Source organism: Herpailurus yagouaroundi, unplaced genomic scaffold, assembly GCF_014898765.1.
Source record: "Herpailurus yagouaroundi ecotype Mexico unplaced genomic scaffold, PumYag 142, whole genome shotgun sequence".
NCBI lineage: Eukaryota > Metazoa > Chordata > Mammalia > Carnivora > Felidae > Herpailurus > Herpailurus yagouaroundi.
Window position 1 is genome coordinate 48,275,725 of NW_024412397.1, and position 21,773 is coordinate 48,297,497.

General features: G+C 40.3%; 1 protein-coding gene across 1 annotated transcript in view; it reads right to left on the reverse strand.

Annotated features, from left to right (window-relative positions):
- The window catches only part of TTC39C (tetratricopeptide repeat domain 39C), a 107,247-nt gene that overhangs the window by 48,380 nt on the left and 37,094 nt on the right, over positions 1–21,773 (reverse strand). Inside the window, exons 2-4 of the mRNA XM_040479209.1 lie at positions 12,331–12,379; positions 10,368–10,496; positions 7,776–7,890 (exon numbers count right to left, since the gene is read on the reverse strand). Coding sequence (XP_040335143.1) covers positions 7,776–7,890; positions 10,368–10,496; positions 12,331–12,379 — 293 coding nt within the window. The remainder of the gene's footprint in view (positions 1–7,775; positions 7,891–10,367; positions 10,497–12,330; positions 12,380–21,773) is intronic.

The following is a 21,773-nucleotide window of genomic DNA, read 5'->3' on the forward strand; positions in this document are numbered from 1 at the left end:
CGCCAAAACTAAAACAAGCAAACAAAAAGGATTAATTTATACTTACTGGGTGAACAAACGGCCAGTTCATTAACGTGGAATTCATCAGTGTTCAATGCAGAAATGCAAAGAATCCCCCATTCATCTCTACCTAATGCCTGCTGTGTGGGCCTTAACCACTCACTCCTCACTAGGAGGGCATTATTTGGTCTAGGACTAAGACGCTCCACCCACTGCCCAGCCTAGATCTAGACCAATCCAGTGAAGGAAGGTGGCAAAAAAGAAGCTACTTCATAGAGGAGGTGAAAAGATGTTATTTTTAAAGGCATTTTCATTATTTCTTGTTGGGCCAATTTTTAACATACTTCTCACAGTCGCTACCCAGTTCCATGCCCAGCTGACCCCTCTCAGACAAGCCCAGAGGTCCTGCCTCACCCTCTCTTTCTGTGAACATTTACACCTTCTGATGAGGAAAGGAAGGAGCAGTCGACTTCTCGGTGCTTATCTGAGTGTATCATCACCATATTTGGGGGGAAAGGTCTTCTGTGAGGAATTTTCTCCAGAAAAGAGTTTAATCACTCAGCACTGTTACCAATATGGCACTGATAATCTGACCCCAATGCACAAATGGAAGACAACATGAACTGCCCCAGGCTTTCAGGCCCTTTAGAATAGCAGAAAAAGAAGTTTGTCAACATTATTTTTAAATTACAAAAAATACAGGACATAAAAGCTGATTTACAAAGTCTAATCCCTGCATTGAAAGTGATCGAAGAACATATGGTACATACAGAAAAGAGTTACGGGAGCAGGCCTACTGCTATCCTTTGAGAGGCCTGTTTATAAGACTGGCCTTTGGCTAGGGTCTATGAAATTGACTTGGGAGAGTTCCCAGCATTCCTAGAACTGGTAAGAGTGGCTCACTGTGCCTACCCTGCTTATACAAAGAGTATGTTTCATGCTGAACACCTGCTTTCCCCTGGGAGTCTGGAATTTGGCTATGTGCAAGGCAGATTGTATCTATACATGGTCAGCCCCCAACAAAAACTCTGGGTGCTGTGTCTCCAACAAGCTTCCCAGCTGATAACAAAAACTCATTGCCCAGAGATTTAAGCATGCAACTCCACTGGGAGAAAATTTTGGTCACTTTAGCCCAATTTTTCCTGGATTCCATCCCATCCATCTTTTCCCTTTGCTCTTTTGCTTTGTATCCTTTGCTGTAACAAATCATAGCCATGAGCATGATCACATACTGAGTCCTGGCAAATCACTGCACCTGATGGTCTTAAGGACCCCCAATTCATGTAATCAAGCTGATAATCAAACTAGTATTTTACTTAAATGTATCAAGTTTCTGATAAATGATGACCATATCTCCTAAGGGATCACAATTGAAAACACAACCATAGGGCAAGTTCCAAGTTCTGGATTTGTTAATGTCTTGTAGACTAAGTCCACTGAAAAGAATATCGTTAAGATAGGATGAACAAGCAAAACAAAAGGTTTTTTTTTTTTTAAAAGAGAACGATTTTTATAACTTTATAAAAGTAATACATGTTTGAAACAACTTGCATTTAGTTCAAATGAACAAAAACATTTACTGAGCAAATATTACATTTCAGGCACAGTTCTAGGACAACCAAAGAGAAAGAAGATACAGATGGCACCTTTAAGAGGAGGCACACTGACTTTTCTGTGAATGAAAGTACTGCAGGAAAACAAAAGGTCTGAGAAAACCCTTAAACTTCTAGGGTAACACACCCACAAACAATATGACACTCAGTTATGATCCAAAATGCCAAAGGTTGAACAGAAAAATGGGAAAAGAAGGAAACATATATTTTTAAGAACACAAAAGCCAATTGGGATAGAATAAATACTGGCTACAGATTTAAAAAGTGAAAAAAGAGGGGCACCTGAGGGGCTCAGTCAGTTGAGCATACGGCTTTGGCTCTCAGTTCATGATCTCACGGTTTGTGAGACTGAGCCCTGTATCAGGCTCGCTGCTGTCAGCACAGAGCCCGCTTGGGATCCTCTAGTTCCCTCTCTCTGTCCCTTCTCTGCTTGTGCTCTCTCAAAATATAAACATTTTGAAAAATGAAAAAAAGAAAACTTGCAAAGCTTTGCAAAAATATTAACTAGCTATTAAGTTCCCATTACATGCCTAAGACTGTGCTTGGCAACGGAAGGATACAAAAGAACCATAAGCCATAATCTCAGCTCTCCAACTGTCCATTATGAAACTGAAAAATAAATGAAAAAAAAAATAAGTGTGTAACATTAAGACTATCTCTCTACAGGGGCGCCTGGGTGGCGCAGTCGGTTAAGCGTCCGACTTCAGCCAGGTCACTATCTCACGGTCCGTGAGTTTGAGCCCCGCGTCAGGCTCTGGGCTGATGGCTCAGAACCTGGAGCCTGTTTCCGATTCTGTGTCTCCCTCTCTCTCTGCCCCTCCCCCCGTTCATGCTCTGTCTCTCTCTGTCCCAAAAATAAATAAAAACGTTGGAAAAAAAAAAAAAGACTATCTCTCTACATATATGTTTGTATATACACTCCACTGGGCTATACATAGAAAAATGAAAACAAATAATGTTGAGTTGATGGGTGAATTATTCTCTTTTATTTCCTTTTTGTCACTAAAGTTTTCTATGCAGCAAATATATAAACGAGTTAGTGCGGAATAAGTATTGCGGGATTCCAGTAGAAAACTTTACTGCTTCCTACCTCTGGGCCTAACTGGAAATTTTATGGACCAAGTTTCATTCCATTTTATCCTGTATTTCCAGGCTGCTGGAGCTTCATTCAGGAAGTACAGCGTCCATCCAGGGAACGCCAGCATTCCAGGAAACAGCTACAGGAGTGTGAATATGACAGAGCAGGTGGACAGGCTGTTCAGAGGCAGAGTGAAACGGGGGACACAGGGAGGGTGTGCTCAGCTTGGCGGGGCAGGGTCCCCTGATGTCCAGCTGAGGAACGGTCACCTGCACCAGGAGAAGCAGGCAATTTCTAAGATTGGGGTTGAGGGGACTACCAGTGTTAGGAAACACATTGTAGCAATCCAGATCTCAGGTGAAGAATTATAGCAAAGGAGGGGTAGCAATGGAAACAAATGGCAAAACCCATCAATGCCAACTGCACAGACTCAGTTAAAAACTGACAAGGGTAAAAACCCTATTTTTATAAAATAATAATGTAATTCCACAGGTCTTTAATCTCTTACCTAAGGGAGGAGTTTAGGTGCCAATGTTTAAAAGCACATGTTAAAATCTGTAGTAACAAGCTTTAAAGCTTCTAATTTGAGCCAAGTAAATAGAACCCAAAGTTTTTACTAAGTCAAAGGCTATAATTTGTGCAAAACCAAGTTCATATGCACACAGAAAGATACGGTTTTTGCTACTTTCTAAGCTCAATGTGGCAGGGAAACAGGTTCCCCAGGACTCTCAGCCTACTTCCCTGTCCCAAGTGCTGTGACCAAAACGTCTGAGCACAGCCTGATGCCGTCAACCACAGGACAAAGGCTGAGTGAGGATCAGGCAGAGCCGGCCCTGTGTTCCATGCAGCTCCTGCAGGAAGCACCCTCAGTTGCCTTGATGGTGCAGCAAGGCAGCTCATGAGCACACGTTTTCCCAGCAGGCAGAGAAACAGTATTCACGAGCCCCACACCCTACACAGCCTTCCATATGGCTCCTTGAAAGGTCAAATATAAATCATTCAGCCATCGCTATCTATGCTTTTGACGGAAGGCAAAGAGAGCAAGAAAACCACAGACCATTTGCCCTCCCCCTTGAAGGCCAGCCTCAATCAGCTGGGAGATGCAGGGGAGAGAGGAAACTCTGTTCCCGTTAATGGAAAGCCTTAACTCTATCCAGGTGTGTGTGTGGGGGGGGGGGTGCGAGAAATGGGAGTCCTTCCCAGGAAAGGGCTAGAGTCTTCTGGAGAGTGAAAATACGAAGTTATACTAATTGATGTTGGGATAAGTTTTACAGATTTTTCAGCAGGAGACTGTATCCGATGGGATCTCCTACCATAGCATTCTGTTTGTTCACTTGCCCCAGATGAGGCTGGTCAACCCTATAATGAAAGGTCACTTCAGGCTGACCCTTTTTTGTGACCCACATAACACACTTTGGAAGAACAACGGTTTTGTTTTCACTTCTAAAGGACACACTTTTCCAATCTCAACTCTTCTTGGGACTCCATATCCTGCACCTCTTTCCTGAATGGCATCACCCCTCCTCCATCCCTTCCTTTAATTCACATTATTATACACCCACCATTTGCTAGGCAACAGTGCCACGTCAGGTGCCAGGGACAGAGAGAAGAAAACAAACTTCCACTGATCTTCCAAGGAAGAGTTTCTGAGCTGTTCACACCCTGTTCACCCAATCTGTGACTAACTTACATGTCTAGCAAGTAAAGTATCATCCTGAATGAATTATAACCTCCTCTTTCTCCCCTACTAAACCATCCAGCTCCCTCAGGGCAAGAGCTACTTCCTACTCATCTCTAGAGCCCTAGTACTTACCACCCCACAGTGTGGAATGCATAGTAGGTACTCATAGTTGGTAAGGGGGAGGGGGAAGAGCAGGTAGACATAGTTGTTGCCCTCAAGGAGATTACAGTCAAATACGTGGGCAGGCATGTAAATAAAAATGTGTACTGACATATGATGAACACTCTGACTATGCACGGGATACATGTGGAACAACAAAGGGCAGATGATGGAGTCCGTGAGGAAGGAGAACATGAAGGAGGCTGACCTGGAACGTACCTGGATAGGCAAGAGAAAAAGAAAGGGGCTGCGAGCATCTGAACGGAGGGTGGTATACAGGAAGGCAAGAGGCAGCAAAAGGCATTGAGGGAAGCGCACGAAGCCCTGCTTAGTGGCACGCGGTGCTGGGAAGGCAAGGAGGCTGGGAAGGACGTAGGTTTGTAAGTGCCTCCTTAAGAAGCAATTTGGATTCTACTTCATAGGTGATACAGAATGGCTGAGTGTTCAAAGCACAGGTGTAACAAATTTTAGACGGATGGCTACAATGGCAGCACAGAGAACGTGGCCTGGAGAAGGATGTCAGTTAACAGCAGACTGTCATATGACTCCAGGAGCTAGCACCTCAGGGTGTAAGAGTGAGGGAGCATGGGCATAGAGGAGAAGGCCATGAGAAACCCAAATTTCTGTGCCTCTCGAGGCACAAGTCACCAAACTAAGGTGATGGCAAAATGGTGAGAAGACTAGGAATTCAGGTATGAAACAAGCAACAACTGGCTCAGGCCCTGGCCCTGTTGTCACTAAAAAGCTGTGTCAACTGTTCAACCTTCTCCAAATCATCAGCCTCCACCACCTCACCTGTGAAGGCAGAACCCTCATTTGAGGAAAATTTATTGGGCATATGATATGCCAAGAATACAACGAGTATGACATAGGACCTACCCTCAAGTCCAAAAGGAAGTAAACGAAACAAGATGGCAAATACCATATTTTAAATATAGCTTCTTTTTGTCATGAAAGTAGTTAACATACGCATATGGGGTGAGGGGAAGCTAGCAAGCAAGCAGCCCTGGATAAGAGTTAATGAAAAAGATATTTAAAAAATAGTATATAAAATGAAGAGAGATGATGGGGCAGTTCATTATAAAGAAGTTCAAATGAGAGAAGGCACAAGAGCTCTTTTTTAAAAATTTTTTTTAAAGTTTTTTTTTTTAATTTATTTTGAGAGAGACAGAGATGGTGCGAGGAGGGGAGGGGCAGAGAGAGAAGAAAGAACCCACAAGATCTTGACCCTGAGGGGAAAACAAGAGTCAGACGCTTAACTAAGCCACCCAGGCACTCCAAGAGTTCTTTTAAAAGTATGAAGCATTTAAAAATTCACAAACTCAAAAAAAATTTAAAAAAGAAAAAGAATAGGGGCACCTGGGTGGCTCAGTCGGTTAAGCGTCTGACTTTGGCTCAGGTCATGATCTCGCGGTCGTTGAGTTCAAGCCCCGCATCGGGCTCTGGGCTGATGGCCCAGAGCCTGGGGCCTGCTTCTGATTCTGTGTCTCCCTCTCTCTCTGCCCCTCCCCCGTTCATGCTCTGTCTCTCTCGGTCTCAAAAATAAATAAACGTTAAAAAAAAATTCACAAACTCAAAACATTCACAGACTCATCCCTACCTGGAGCTCAGTTGAGTGAGTGCACCCCCCCCCCCCCACCCAGTTCTGCGCCACCCACTCGGGGTGGGGGAGGAGCACTTATCATCTCCAAAAAGACGGCTTTTCCCCAAGAAAATCATCCATCAAAAATGTTTTCTAAGGGGCACCTGGGTGGCTCAGTCGGTTAAGCGTCCAACTTCAGCTCAGGTCATGATTTCACAGTCCGTGGGTTCAAGCCCCGCATCGGGCTCTGTGCTGACAGCTCAGAGCCTGGAGCCTGCTTCAGATTCTGTGTCTCCCTCTCTCTGACCCTCCCCTGTTCATGCTCTGTCTCTGTCTCAAAAATAAACAAACATTAAAAAAAAAATTAAAAATGTTTTCTAAGAAATGTATTCCAACAAAGTAGGTTTTTTGTAGTTTAATAACCCAGTGTGTTTCAGGAAAGGCTAAGGAAGAGCATTTTTGGTTGTTTGCTTGACAAATACTAAGATATTCATAAAGCAAAAGACCACTATACACATTTATGTCTATCAATTTTATTTCAATATCAGCATCTGTTCAATAAATTATATGGAAAAACCAAGAGCACTGTTAAAAATCTATGATAAATAGGATTAAATATTAATTGATTAAAACCAACTTATCAGGAGAATGGGTAAAGGCTAAGGAGAGAGGGAGGGAGGGAAGGAGTGGGGGAGAGGAGGGAGAGGAGGGAGAGGAGGGAGAGGAGGGAGAGGAGGGAGAGGAGGGAGAGAAAGACTGATTCTGGCAGTCTAGAAAGAACAGTGTATGTTATAACTTATCAGCAACAGACCCTTCTTCATTTAAGGTTTGGAAGGAAATACTTTTCTGATTGTGAGTTTTAGTTAATTTCCTTTTTGAATTTTCATTTTTTTCCAAGTAAATCCTATCTACCAAAGAAGCAAATTTCTCCTGGAAGTATTACACCAATAACCACATAAACAAAAGAATTGGTATCTGGAGGCGCCTGGGTGGCGCAGTCGGTTAAGCGTCCGACTTCAGCCAGGTCACGATCTCGCGGTCCGTGAGTTCGAGCCCCGCGTCGGGCTCTGGGCTGATGGCTCAGAGCCTGGAGCCTGTTTCCGATTCTGTGTCTCCCTCTCTCTCTGCCCCTCCCCCGTTCATGCTCTGTCTCTCTCTGTCCCAAAAATAAATAAACTTTAAAAAAAAAAAAAAAAAAAGAATTGGTATCTGTATTAGACACAGTCTTACAGAAGCTGTTAAAGACTCATTTTGAGTCTATAGCACTCAAGATATCAAAGCTACAGAATCCTGGAAAACTGTTTGGGACAAATGTAATTTAAACCAGGTATATTTCACTTTAAAGGTTATTACAATTTGATTCTCACAAAGTATGATCTATCAATCAAACTGGCACTGGTAATTTCTCTATGACAGAATGATCTTGAGACAAGAGGATGAAACATTGACTTCAAGTCTAAAACTACACCTCTAAACACACATTAAGTACTTGTGGTTTCAATTTCCTAAGTAAAAATCAGTATCAAGCCCCAAAGAAGCGCCACGGATTTTCAAGGCCTGAAATATGAGGCACTGTAAAAAATAATAATAAATAAAGGGCGAGGCATTACTGATTGCGTCCATTGAATTTTGAAAGCCATTAAAAATAATGCTTCAGCATACCTGACAATTCTTGTTTTACAAATGAGAGCACAGCCAGGTAAACCTGACAGTCAGCTATGATTATCTGCCTCTGAAGCCGATCAACCATGGAGGGGGCGGATTTTCGGACATCGACCTGTTTGGTGGAAAGAAAGGACACACTGATAAATCACACACACACGAAAAGACTCCAAACAGCTATTACTTGACTGTGCAAAATAATTTCACACAGGAACGATGAAACACGGAGCTGAAAGCCAAGACCAGATTTATACTATATTCCCATGAAATCTAGCTCTGTTAACAATACGATGATAAAGAACACTATAACTCATAACTCAAAGGGGCACCTGGGTGGCTCAGTCAGTTAAACATCCCACTTCAGCTCAGGTCATGATCTCATAGTCTGTGAGTTCGAGCCCCGCATCAGGCTCTGTGCTGACAGCTTGGAGCCTGGAGGCTGCTTTGGATTCTGTGTCTCCGTCTCTATCTGTCCCTCCCGTGCTTACACTCTGCCTTTCTGTCTCTCAAAAATAAACAAACATTAAAAATTAAGAAAAAAACCATTTAAAAGAACATTATAACTCAAAGACAAACATCCTAAGGGATTAACAATGAAGCTCCTGGGAAACCATGAAGAAAACACAGAAGTTGAGTTTGACCTTTTTTTTTTTTTTTTTAAACAACTGAAGTTCTTACATATCCAAAATAAAAACCACCAAAGGTAGAAAACGTTCCCCAAAATAGCTAACCCCAAAAGCCACTATGCAGCCATCTACCTTCATTATGTAAGAGGAACATTAGGATTCATTCCTTATGGATTACATTTTAGTTAAGGAGAAAATGGCTTTGAATGAACCACAAACTGAACTCAAAATGCAAGCCATACCTCTAAGGTGACTACCCCAATAAAAGAAGCAAAAAGTAAAACCAAAAACCCCACTTGTTATAAAACGTTGGTCCTTATTGTGAAGAATGTTTTTAAGTGAAGAAAAATCACCCTGAAATAGAATAATGCATTCTTAATACAAAGTGAACTTGAACGAGATAAGCTAAATTAGCTTTCGTAGGCTGTATCAGTGATAAAAGAAATGATGGGATCTTCGCAAATACGACAATAGCATAACTAGTAGACAAAAAAGAATGAACTGTTTCCCTTTTTTCTAGATTAGCATAATCTATTATGGTCACTATAGTTGCAAATGTAGTCCCAGAACTCATTACTTTGCCTAGGCAAATGTCAGTCTATTGACGCTTCTGTTTCTTTGTAATAACTTCGACTGTGTAGGGTTGTTAGAAGGGCTAATGAGGCACTACACGTGAAAATGCTTTTTAAATTGCAAAAATCCTTTACAAATGTTAATTACTAACATAGGTGTTAGGCATGGCATTAGATACAGAGGACAGACATGTAAATAAGCTTATAGTCTAATGAGGGAACACTGCCTTCGTTACCATGTAATGTAGCAAGTGCTCTGAAGGATAAAGTACAGGGTACCATGGGCACAAGTAGGAAACCTACTCAACAGGGCTTCAGGGCTCAGGCAAGAGTCCTTGGAGAACACGATCTAGAAAGAACTCAAGACAGAATAAGAACCAGGTCAAAAGGGAGGAGGATGTTTTAGGCAGAGGAAAAGTGCTCCATCAGTCACTGTAAGGAGTTTGGACCTTATGAATGGCAATGGGGGGGGGGGGGGCGGGGCGGCAGGGGGCAGGGACACTGAAGATGAAGCCAGCAACATTATTTGCATTTCAGAGACTATATTCTGGAGAACCAATTCAAGAACAGTGAGAGTTACCGTAGGCAAATGGGGATGGTGACTGACCTAAAGAAATGGCAGGAGTGGGGAGAGAAGTGGATGAACTCAGGAGGTATTTTAGAAAGAGGCAACAGGACTCAGTCATTTATTACATGCAGGATTTGGAGAAAGAGCAATCAAGGAAACCTCTGGCCCTTCTGCAGCATCAGGAGACTATATTCTTGGCCCATCAGTGGCTTCATCATAGTGGACACCATCATCAAGGGCAGAGGTAAAGCAACCTGGATATGAAGGAGCCAAAGAACAGACAGGTGGCTTTTGGGGACCATAACCAAAAGACTGGTTTGTCAACTCAACATGTAACACATAGCAGACCCCTGGGCACTCCAAAAATATCAGGGTAGGAGGATGCCTCTCCAAAGACTAGACTTTGGCACTGAAAGGTGAAAACAAAATCAGGAGAAGTGAATTGCAGTGCTATTGTGACTTTATTTGTAACCAAAGGCTGGTAAGGCCTGAGAAAATTAGGTAAATAGTTGAATTCCTCATTTATGCCCAAATGCAACATATTTGAATTACAGATATGAAAGCCTCATTACATAAGCTCTTACCACAAAGCCCATTACGGAAGAAGAGAATCCTAAAATAGCAAAAGAATTAATGTACTTAATGGTTCTAATGACTGATGGGGTTATGCGGGATTCTCTTGTTTTAAAAAATACATTTTACATAATCAAAAGCCGTAAGAAACATGTAGTACATTCAGTGAAATCCTAAATATCAAAAACCAAGTAAATGAGCACTGTCCTAAGTAAGCAGCACCCAGTTCATAACCTAAAGACATAGTACTTACATTCTTCTTAATTTTATTCTTGATGGTTTCAATTACTCCAGCCTCTTCACTTTCACACAGCTTTTCCGTAGTTTTTAAGTCATCACATGCCAACTGCATTTTTTCTTCTTCAAATGTCATCATGGCATTCTTCCAAGAAAAAAATAAGGAAGAAGTGAATGAACCAGGAAATGTCTGAAAATTTAGGCAATTTATTACAACAAAATCCCAAACGAGGAAAAAAAACCAAATTATTTGTTGCAAGTAAAGGAATCAGAATGTTACAGCATACCCTAATCATTTCCAAGAACTATAATCTCAATATGAAATAAGAATATACCTCTACTACACCTACATGAAAAAGTATATGGTAATAAATATTCTTGCAATTACTGTTCTACAACCTTTTATGTTGTTATTGAACACAGTAACAAAAGCCCTATATAATTTCTGATTAGTCCACTTCACTCAGTTTTTATACCAATGTCTCACTGAAAAGTCCATTCTACCCACACATGGACCCCTGGGCTCCATCACATACTGCACAAAAGCCTACTGAAACATCAGGTAGCAGGTGCTCCTTGAAAAACATCAGTCTTTTCAGGGATGGCAATTCCAAGGGGTTCCCTTATTTGGAAATCATTTTACATTGTCCACAGTGAAAAATTCCACTGACAGCCTGTTTCCAGGCACCTGATCTGGTAGATTTTTCCAGACCACATTTGACTGGGTAGGGGCAATCCCCTTCTCTGCTGAAAACCTGCAACTTTCACCAGTGAGAGTAAGGTTTCTGAGGATATGGATGGGCTCTAGGGGCAGACATGACACCTGATTCTTGGAAAGACCTAATGAACTCACAGTTGGCTCTCCATTCTCTATCCATTCATCAAGCCCTCCCCTTGGAATGGAGCCCTATCCATTCCAGGCCTCCTTGGTAGGACTCTAATATACTATCCCCTTGTAGCCAAACCAGACAACAGCCATCTTTGGTCAAGTCCCCCGACCACACTTTCTTTCCAAGCAGACCCAGCTCTGCCATAGCCTCCCTTCCCACCTTCCTGCCCCACCCTTTGGCTGGGTCTCCCTCACTGCCTCTGCAGTTCAGTGGGTATTCATGTAGTGCTTCCCACAGAGTACCATTTTCCTTAAAATTGGAGGCTATGTTTTCCTAAAAACAGCAAGCCTTAAAAACCTTTGTCATATTCCCCAGCAGTAAGAGGAAATAAATAGCTTGAATGAAAACCTATGTCACCAGAAGCTGGTCTGGCGTCTGCAGTTGGGCACTGACAGCCTGTGTAGGACACATAAATTTGCAGATATCTTTCTAGATTTGAAATCTAAATGCTTTCTCTATTTTACTTTACTTGATCTCTACACATGATATTGATTACACACACACACACACACACACACACACACACACTTGCTATTATACCATTCTAAGATAGCTATTTTTAATTTTGTGTTGCAAAGTGGTTTGTGGGATGTTATACGTATTTCTGGAAAAAAGTATCCAATTTTCTACATGGCTGAATTTTCTTTAAAAACCCAACTGCAACCTATTCCCTTCAATTCCTAAATACTAATATTTAAAAATGTAATAATAACTAACAAATTTCAGCTATGCTAATTTAACTTGCCTTCCAGTCCACATTTAGTCAATGATTTTCAAGCACACCTTTAGTATCCAAAGCCTGATTTTTTTTTTTAAATCTCTACTGCAATTTGTTTTTTTTGGAAAGGTCTTTCCAATTATATATAAAAAAAATTTTTTTTTGATTGAGAAAAACAGAATACTCTGGAAGGTATAAGCATTTTATTTTTAAAATTAAGGAAGAGTATATCTTACAGGTTTTGGTTAATAGGCAAAACTTGATTCCACTTTTAAATGCTAAAAGATCTCTATCTACACAGCTAGTCACTCTAAGACATACTTTATATACTTGTTTCCTTCACACCAACAACTCTCCCCATACCAACTTACCAAAAAACTGACGAAGCTGGCTCCAAAACTCATCAATGGGCTATGATTTCTGTTAAGGAAACAAAATTATGTTTAATGTATACTTTCATAAACATTTAATATATTAGGACCACTATATATTTCTAATAATTGGAGACACTGTAAGGTCTCAAAGCTGATTAAATTACCCTAAGAAAAAAGTTCGAGGCAAGAAAGTTCAGTCTACCTGACAGAATAGAATCTGCCCTTGATTTTTCAAAGCAAGACGCATAAGTCAAATTATAAGAGGCTGCTTTAGTAACAAACATGACATCTACAAACACATGGCCAAAGGAAGATGATCAATATTCATCTTAAAAATGCAAAACATGTTCAAAACTTTACACACATAAAAAGTAACCATAATTTTTAAAGCAGATCAAAGGGTTTTACCACTGAGCCAACCTTGAAAACTCCCTCATTCCAGCTAAAAAAAAAAAAAAAAAAAAACTTGAAGAATGCCTCCCGAGAGTCAGACACTCCCCCACTGTAATATAGTCATTATCCAATTACGTACATAAACCAAACAGAAACCAAATCAAACGAATACCAATTCAAAAAATATAGGAATATAAACTTTCAAAATTCATAACTGTTAACAAAATCTAAATTTCCTTAAGTTGCACTAAAAGAGAAAACAAGTAGTAACTGCCTTCTTAAAAATAATTTTATTGGGGCGCCTGGGTGGCTCGGTCGGTTGAGCCGCCGACTTCGGCTCAGGTCATGATCTCGCAGTCCGTGAGTTCGAGCCCCACGTCGGGCTCTGTGCTGACAGCTCAGAGCCTGGAGCCTGTTTTGGATTCTGTGTCTCCCTCTCTCTCTGCCCCTCCCCTGTAAATGCTCTGTCTCTCTCTGTCTCAAAAATAAATAAACGTTAAAAAAAATTTAAAAAAAAATAATTTTATTGATTTTTTAAATTATGTAGATAGCATATGGTCATTCTAAAAAAAGGAAAGAACAATACATTTAGTCAATCCCCTATAGGAAGTTTACTTTGTGTGCAAAGTGTGTCTGGGGAGGGGTGGACATGCACATGTGTGTGTGTGTGTGTGTGTGTGTGTGTGTGTATGTATATATGTATGTATGTATACACACACACACAGATATATCCAATGAATATATCCGATGGACATCTTTGTACCTGTATCTTTTCAGGCAAGTCCAATATATTCTTGGGATAAACTGCTAGAGATAGCATTACTGAGTCAAACAGTATGCACATCCATTTTCCTCTAGGGTCAGGGGAAGAGAGAGAAAGTAAGTAAGGGCGGAGGGTGGGGAAGTCCTGAAGGGAGGGGAAAGAGGTGGGCGATAATGAACCGGATTTATTTGGAATATCAACCTTCTGCTACATTTTTTCCCATCTACTTAGTACTTACTCAAATTCTACAATAAATAACTTGTTTACCCCCATCTAATAGGATACTAAGCCAACAAGAAGAGAAGTAGGAAGATCAGTGCACTAGTGAAGAACCACTAGCATTCATACCCATAAACCAAGCTCTAGTGGCACGTGTACAGCACACGATCAAGTCTGCTGTCACTCCGTTCCTGCGCGATGTGGCAGCACAGATGGAGATTTTCCCATCCACAGTTCTGCACGGACATACCAGTATAGGCTCCTACCCAAATGTGGTTTGCATATGAGTATCCCCTCTAGAATGTTATTTTCTGTCCGTACCCCTTATCATCCTGTCTTACACACAACAGGCATTCAACAAATATGAACCAGTGAAGGAATGAAAGATGTAGAACCCTGCTTTTCAGGAACAAACTCATTTCAATCAAGTGCGGATTAGCGTGGCTTTCCCCTTTCCTTGCTTACATGTTAACCACTTTGCCATGTGAAAAACGAAAGAAGCTGAAGCTAGGGATATGCTTCTTGTTCTTGACCAAAATTAGGTTTCTGAGAACCAAGGCTATTAATTATTCATGGTACTCTAGACTGGCCCTCAGTACTTCCCATACTGGCTTAGGTGAAAAACCAGCCCAATGGAAATGCTCTTCTCTCTTTGAAGTACAGTCTCTGCCAACCCCACAGCATCTGGCATGTTAGACGGTGTACCCAGTACAATGAATCGATCGATAAATGTGCAACCTCTCATATGCTACACAAGACCTGTTGTTTTAAGAATTTAACCAGGTTTGGGGTGCCTGGGTGACTCAGTCGCTTAAGCGTCAACTTTGGCTCAGGTCATGATTTCACGGTTCGTGAGTTCGAGCCCCACATTAGGCTCTCTGCTGTCAGAGGGGAGCTTGCTTCAGATGGTCTCTTTCTCTCCTTCTCTGTCTCTCTGTCCCTGCCCCACTCTCGCTCAAAAATAAACATTAAAAGAAAACTTAAAAAAAATGAATTTAACAAGGGTCACTTGACTTTTTAACCCTATGTTAATTTACCTGATCTTGATCAATTTTGGCCAACAGATGTGTTTCTACATAAAACTTACTCATTTGGGGGATTTGGAAATGTTCCCAAAGGGTAGAAGTATCATTACTTTAAAACTGAATCTAAGGAAGAAGAAAGAGGTTCATAGCTCACCTCAATATGCTCATATTGGGAACCAACAAACAATGATCCAAACACAAGGGGAGTAAGGATATCATGTAAAGACCAAGTATAAAGGTAAGCATTAGAACCAAAATACAAACCTTCTTAAATACTAGAAAGTAGATAAAACAGAGGTGGGGACAAGTGAAGCCAACCACATGGTGAAAACCTCCCTTATTTAAAGAAGGGATTATGTAAGGATATATATACATTTGCTAATATTGAAAAAAAACAGATGGAATAACTTACAATTAAAAAAAATAGATACATACAAGGTAAGAGAAGGAAATAGGGAAGAAGAAACAAGGATAGAAACAAAGCTTCTTTGTAGACGCTTTGTTTTGTACATTAGACTTTGGGATCATGTAAATATCGCTAAACAGCAAAATTAATGTACCTAAAGGCGAATCCAGTTGGTAAAATAACCACACAGAACTATTCCAAGGGACTTTAGAACACAATAACCTGACAGTGCATTTTCATTATGAAATATTCTTAAAAATAGACCCCAAAAGATGGCAAAAATATTTTTTTCAGTAATCACATTCTCTCCAGTCAAGTTGGTATTGCCATTCTAAGGCTGCTGGGGATGTAGTTTGTGACAAAGCGATGGGTAGGTATGTTGCTGTTTGTTGGGACTCAGGACTTTGTGCATAGGAAAAAGAATGTAATTAAAAATCCTATAGCTTAGGATATAAAGTCTTGGTTTTATCTTTTAAAAAATAAATACTTCTGTCTACTGAAAAAGCCTAGAAGTAGCACCACCAGCAGCCCTGAGCGGGTCTGGCACCCTCTCTAAATACATTAAGTAAAACAGATTGTGGGTCTTTGAAGAAATGGTTGATTCTGGGTCAGGGGTAAAAAATGTTCAAGAACAGCCTGGAGTTATCTTATTAGAGCAGAAAGCTAGGAAGTTTAAAAGCTATATTAGGGTTTTGAAGAGGTTCCCACTATGCAAACATGGAACAATAATCCCTAATGAGAGTAAAAACAGCAATAGTTTGAAACATCATATAAAGTTAAACCATAAATCCAAAATGATATTTTAATTAACAACAAGACTACCACCACCACCAACACTGCTCTCGTTGCCTATGGAGGATCTTAAGGAACCAACGCATTATTTTGAACTCATTAAAAAGAGAGTAAGCATTTATCCCGACTTTTCTCTATGGACTCAGAGTAACGAATTAGTTGGGTAGGAGGGCAGTTCCTCCACAAAAATGTCCTGGGATAATAAATGAAAAGCAAATGATAGAATCAGTATCTCATTGTGGACCTCCTCATGAAATAATGGGTATGAGAGACAGGGGAACATATTAAACACCACCATGCTGATACAATCAGCAATATCCAAGCTGCAGGAAACTCTATAGGACAAAGATCCTAGTTTCCTCAATGACAAGAAAAAAATATATGAGTAGAGGGAAAGAAACTGAAAGGGGATCTCTAAAATAAAAGGTTTAAAATACAACAGACACATAAAACACATATAAGAGACATGTGTGTATGTATGTATGTGTGTGTGTGTATATACACACATATATGTATGTATATGTGTGTATATATACACACACACACACACACTCATACATACCCATAACAATGAGAATATGAAACAAAAATCAATAGCACAAAATTACTAATTATCTGTAAGGATAACTCTAACAAAGACATGCAATACTGCCACACTGAAAACTCAAAACATTACTAAAAAAAACACTAAAGACCTAAATCAGGATTTCTTAACATTTGAGTCAGATAACTTTTCGTTTTGGGGGCTGTCCTATGAGCTGTAGCATGTTGAGCGGCATCCTTATCCCCTATCTACAAGATGCCAGTAGCACACAGCCACCCTCCCAACCACAGATGTGACAACAAAAATGTCTCCTAATATCACCAAATGTCCTCTGGGAGCAAATTGACCTTGGTTGTGAACCACTAATATAGAGATATATAATTTTTATGAATTAGAATTCAATATTGTTACAATGTTAATTTCTCTAAACTGATTTACAGCTTCAATGCAATCCAGAGCAAAATCCCTGGGGTGTGTATGGAGGGAGGTGGTATTGAAAAATTGATTCTAAAATCTACATGGAGGGGGACCTGGCTGGTTCAATTGGTGGAGCCTGCAACTCTTGATCTCTGGGTTGTAGGTTTGAGCCCCACATTGGATATAGAGATTACTTAAAAATAAAATCTTTAAAAAAAAATCTACATGGAAAGGACAAATACTTACAATGGCCAAATCAAATTTGAAGAACAACAACAAAGCTGGACACCTGACATCAAAACTTAATCAAGAATTTCTATTCACTCATAAGAGACTGGAAAAGACAATCACAGATAGTTGCAATCCACTTATTCAAAAAAGCTGATCCTCAGAATATATGAATTTCCCAGAATCAGTAAAAAATGACAACCCAGTAAAAAACAGGCAAAAGTCTTGAATACGCACTTCACTTTTGCGGATATCTGAAAGTCAATAAGCATATTAAGCAGTGCTGAAAAACAATGGAAAATATCAATCAAAATTGCAATGAAATACCACCACACTCTCATCAGATTGGCCATGCTCACGAGGACTAACATCACCAAGTGTTAATGAGAATGTGGAGCAAGGGGAATTCTCATACATTGCTTAGTAATACCTACTAAAAGTAAACATATGCCTGTCCCATGATCCTGTAACTTCATTCCTCAGTATACATATGTATACACAGAATTATTATGCCCTCAAAAGACATGTATGTCGGGGCGCCTGGGTGGCGCAGTCGGTTAAGCGTCCGACTTCAGCCAGGTCACGGTCTTGCGGTGAGTTTGAGCCCCGCGTCAGGCTCTGGGCTGATGGCTCAGAGCCTGGAGCCTGTTTCCGATTCTGTGTCTCCCTCTCTTTCTGCCCCTCCCCCGTTCATGCTCTGTCTCTCTCTGTCCCAAAAATAAATAAACGTTGAAAAAAAAAAAAAGACATGTATGTCATGTTAATAGTACTATTCATAATAGCCTCAAACTAGAAACAGAATGAATATACTGAAATTATTTGATGCATTCAATGAAATGGAATAGTTCACAGCTATGAAAACAAACTACTGCTAAGTATAATAACATGAATAATTTCATACATAATCTTGAGTAAAAAAATCCAGGCACAAGAGTATATGATTCCACTGATAGGAAGTTGAAAACCACTGTTTGGGGTACCTAGGTGGCTCAGTCGGTTAAGTGTCTGACTCTTGATCTCAGCTCCGGTCTTGATCTCAGGGTCATGAGTTCAGCCCTGCGTTGGGCTCTGCACTGAGCTCCACCTGAGGCATGTAGCCTACTTTATAGGAGGAAAAAAACAAAACACCTTCTGACCTCTGACAACAGAGGTCAGAACAGTGGTATCTTTGGGGAGATTATCGACTAAGAAGGAGCTCAAGGGAAGATGCTGGAATGCTGGAAATATCCTATAACTTTATCTGGGTTTAAGTAGTAACACTGTGATGTTTACACATGTATACATTCCTCACTATATGTAAACTTTTCCTTATGAAAAAGAAAAAATTAAAAAGAAAAATCTGATAAATGATTACTGCAGGCATTTGATGATATCAGTGAATCCTCATTTTTTTTAGGTATGGCTACATTTTAAAAACTAATTTTTAGAGGCGTATTAGAAAAGTATTTACAGGGGCACCTGGGTGGCTTAGTCGGTTGGGCGTCCGACTTCGGCTCAGGTCATGATCTTGCAGTTTGTGAGTTTGAGCCCCATGTTGGGCTCTGTACTGACAGCTCAGAGCCTGGAGCCTGCTTTGGATTCTGTGTCTCCCTCTCTCTCTGCCTCTCCCCTGCTCATGCTCTGTCTCTGTCTCAAAAATAAATAAAACATTTAAAAAAAGAAAAAGTATTTACAGATAAATGATGACTGGGATTTGTTTCAAAAATATATTGAGGGGCACCTGGGTGGCTCAGTCAGTTGAGTGTCCGACTTTGGCTTAAGTCATGAACTCACGGTTGTGAGTTCAAGCCCCGCAATGGGCTCTGTGCTGACAGCTCAGAGCCTGGAGCCTGCTTTGGATTCTGTGTCTCCCTCTCCTTCTGCCCCTCCCCCACTTGCATAGTTTCTCTGTCAAAAATAAACATTAAATATATATATATACATATATATGTATATATATGTATATATATATAAATTGAGGTAAGAGGATTAAAAGTGATAAGTATAGATAAAACAAGATTGGCCATCACTTAATTACTGAGGTTGGCTCACCACAACATGGGGATTGATTAAACTATTTTATGTACTTAAGAAGATGTAGGTTATTTTCAAAATAAAAAATTAAAAAGCAAACACAAATAAAAATCCTCTGCAAAGAGGCCTTTTGGAATCCTCTTCGATGAGAAGGCTTCTTACGGTCATTACCACCGTTTGCCTTTTGAGCTCCAGATTTTTCTCTGTATAAAAAGGCAGAAAACCTATTACAAATACAAAGGAGCAACTGATCGTCTTTTCCTCAATTCATCAACACTGCCAAAGTTTGAAGAAATGTTTCTCTAGGATATTAAAACCTTGACTGATAAAAATTTTATCTCCTAAAATACAGAGGAAGAAAATGTATGCATCTGATTCTCAAAGGAATATTTTTTCCATTAAATAAATGGGCATAATTACTATATGTCAGTCCCTAACTGAACATGCTTTTCTCAAAGATTTTACCTCCTAACACAATGGCAAATGGCTTGAAGTTTTTAAACTTTTGATTTTTGAAAATGTTCTATATTTACACAATGTTGAGTTCTTAGAAGAATTCTCCAAAAGGACTTTTCTCCCTTCAAATGTGCAGGGAGATTGGAAACTACCCAGGGCCACCGGAAAGTAATCAGCCATGGCAACCATCCTCACCTTTCACTGCAGCCCTGAGATCCCAGATTTGAGGGTCAAAGAAAGAATCACATAAATTCACTCCCCACTGCTCTTAAGGGTGCTGTGCCTTTTCTGTGACCCAGGTTGCTCGTGTGACCCATGTTTTAAAAATCACAGTTCCAGAGGACGACAGGAGCAATCAAGGTATTGACTGCTTTTGTAGATGCCTCCTTGCTTTCAGAAACAAAAACAAAACCTTTGGTAACAGGTGATATCCTCTGCTCTGTGTGGTGGTGTTTCCATGGGCACTAGAGTGGGACAAAACTGGTTCACTACTTCATCTTTCTTTCTGAAAGTAAATAGTGCCAACAAAAGAAAAAGCTAAGTGCATGAAGCCATTCATTGCAACATCATCCACGATAGGAAAAACCTAAGTTTAAAAAGCTGTCTACAGGGGCGCCTGGGTGGCGCAGTCGGTTAAGCGTCCGACTTCAGCCAGGTCACGATCTCGCGGTCCGTGAGTTCGAGCCCCGCATCAGGCTCTGGGCTGATGGCTCAGAGCCTGGAGCCTGTTTCCGATTCTGTGTCTCCCTCTCTCTCTGCTCCTCCCCCGTTCATGCTCTGTCTCTCTCTGTCCCAAAAATAAATAAACGTTAAAAAAAAAAAAAAAAAGCTGTCTACATAAGGGAAAAACTTCATGACATGGATTTGGAAATGATTTCTTGAAAAGTATAGGTAACAAAAGTGAAAAACAAATTGGACTGTATCTAAATAAAAATTGTACAAAGGACATAATCAACAGTGAAAAGGCAACAGCAGCCCACAGACCAGGAGAAAATATTTTCAAATTATCTGGTAAGTGGTTAACATCCAGACTATACAAGTAACTCCTACAACTCAACAACCACCACCACCACCAAACCAATCAAGAAATGGGCAAAACGGGTTCTGGGTGATTCAGTTGGTTAAGCATCTGACTCTTGACTTCGGCTCAGATCATGATCTCACGGTTTGTGAGTTTGCGCTCACAGTGTAGAGCCTGCTTGAGATTCTTTCTCCTTCAAGATAAACTTAAAAAAAAAGTGGGCAAAGACTTGAAAAGACATTTCTCCAAAGAATATATATCAACAGCCAATAAGTACACAAAAGATGCTCGTCACTGATCATTAAGGACATGCAAATCAAAACCATAATGAAATACCACCTTACACCCATTATGATGGCCATAATGAAAGAAAGAAAATGCAAGTGTTAATGAGGATGTGGAAAAACAGTAACCCTTGTACACGTTTGGTGGGGGTGTAAAATCATGCAGCCATGATGGAAAACAGGCAGTTCCTTAAAACATTAGAAATGAAATTATTGTATAGCCCAGCAATTCCAACTCTGCGTATATGCCCAAAAGAACTGAAATCAGGAACTCAAACAGATATCTGTATGCCCTGTTCTAGCAGCATTATTCACAGTTAACCAAAATGTGGAAATCACAAAGGCAGACGAATGTATAAGAATGTTGTATATACATACAATGGAATATTTATTCAGCCTTAAAAAGGAAAGAAACTCTGACTCGTGCTGGAACATAGACGAGTCTTGAGCATGTTATGCTACGTGAAATAAGGCAGTCACAAAAAGAGTACTGTGTGATTCCACTTACAGAAGGTACCTGCAATCATCAGATTCAGAGAGATAGGAAGCAGAGTGGTGGTTGCCAGGGGCTGGGGGCAGGGAAGAATGTTGAGTTGTTTCATGGGTGCAAAGTTTCAGTTTTGCGAGATAAAGACTTCTGGAGATGGGTCAAACCATAATGCTAATGTGTTTAACTAAAGGGCACACTTAAAAGTGGTTCAGATGGTAAATGTCATGTATATTTTATGACAATCAAAAAAATTGTTAGAAAATGTACAGCATGTCTGTAATACAATCAATGCCTCATGAAATAACCACATAGAATCTTACAACCTAGAAAAATGCCTGTGACAGAATGTAATGTACAAAGGTTCCATGTACACAGTGTTCCAATATGTA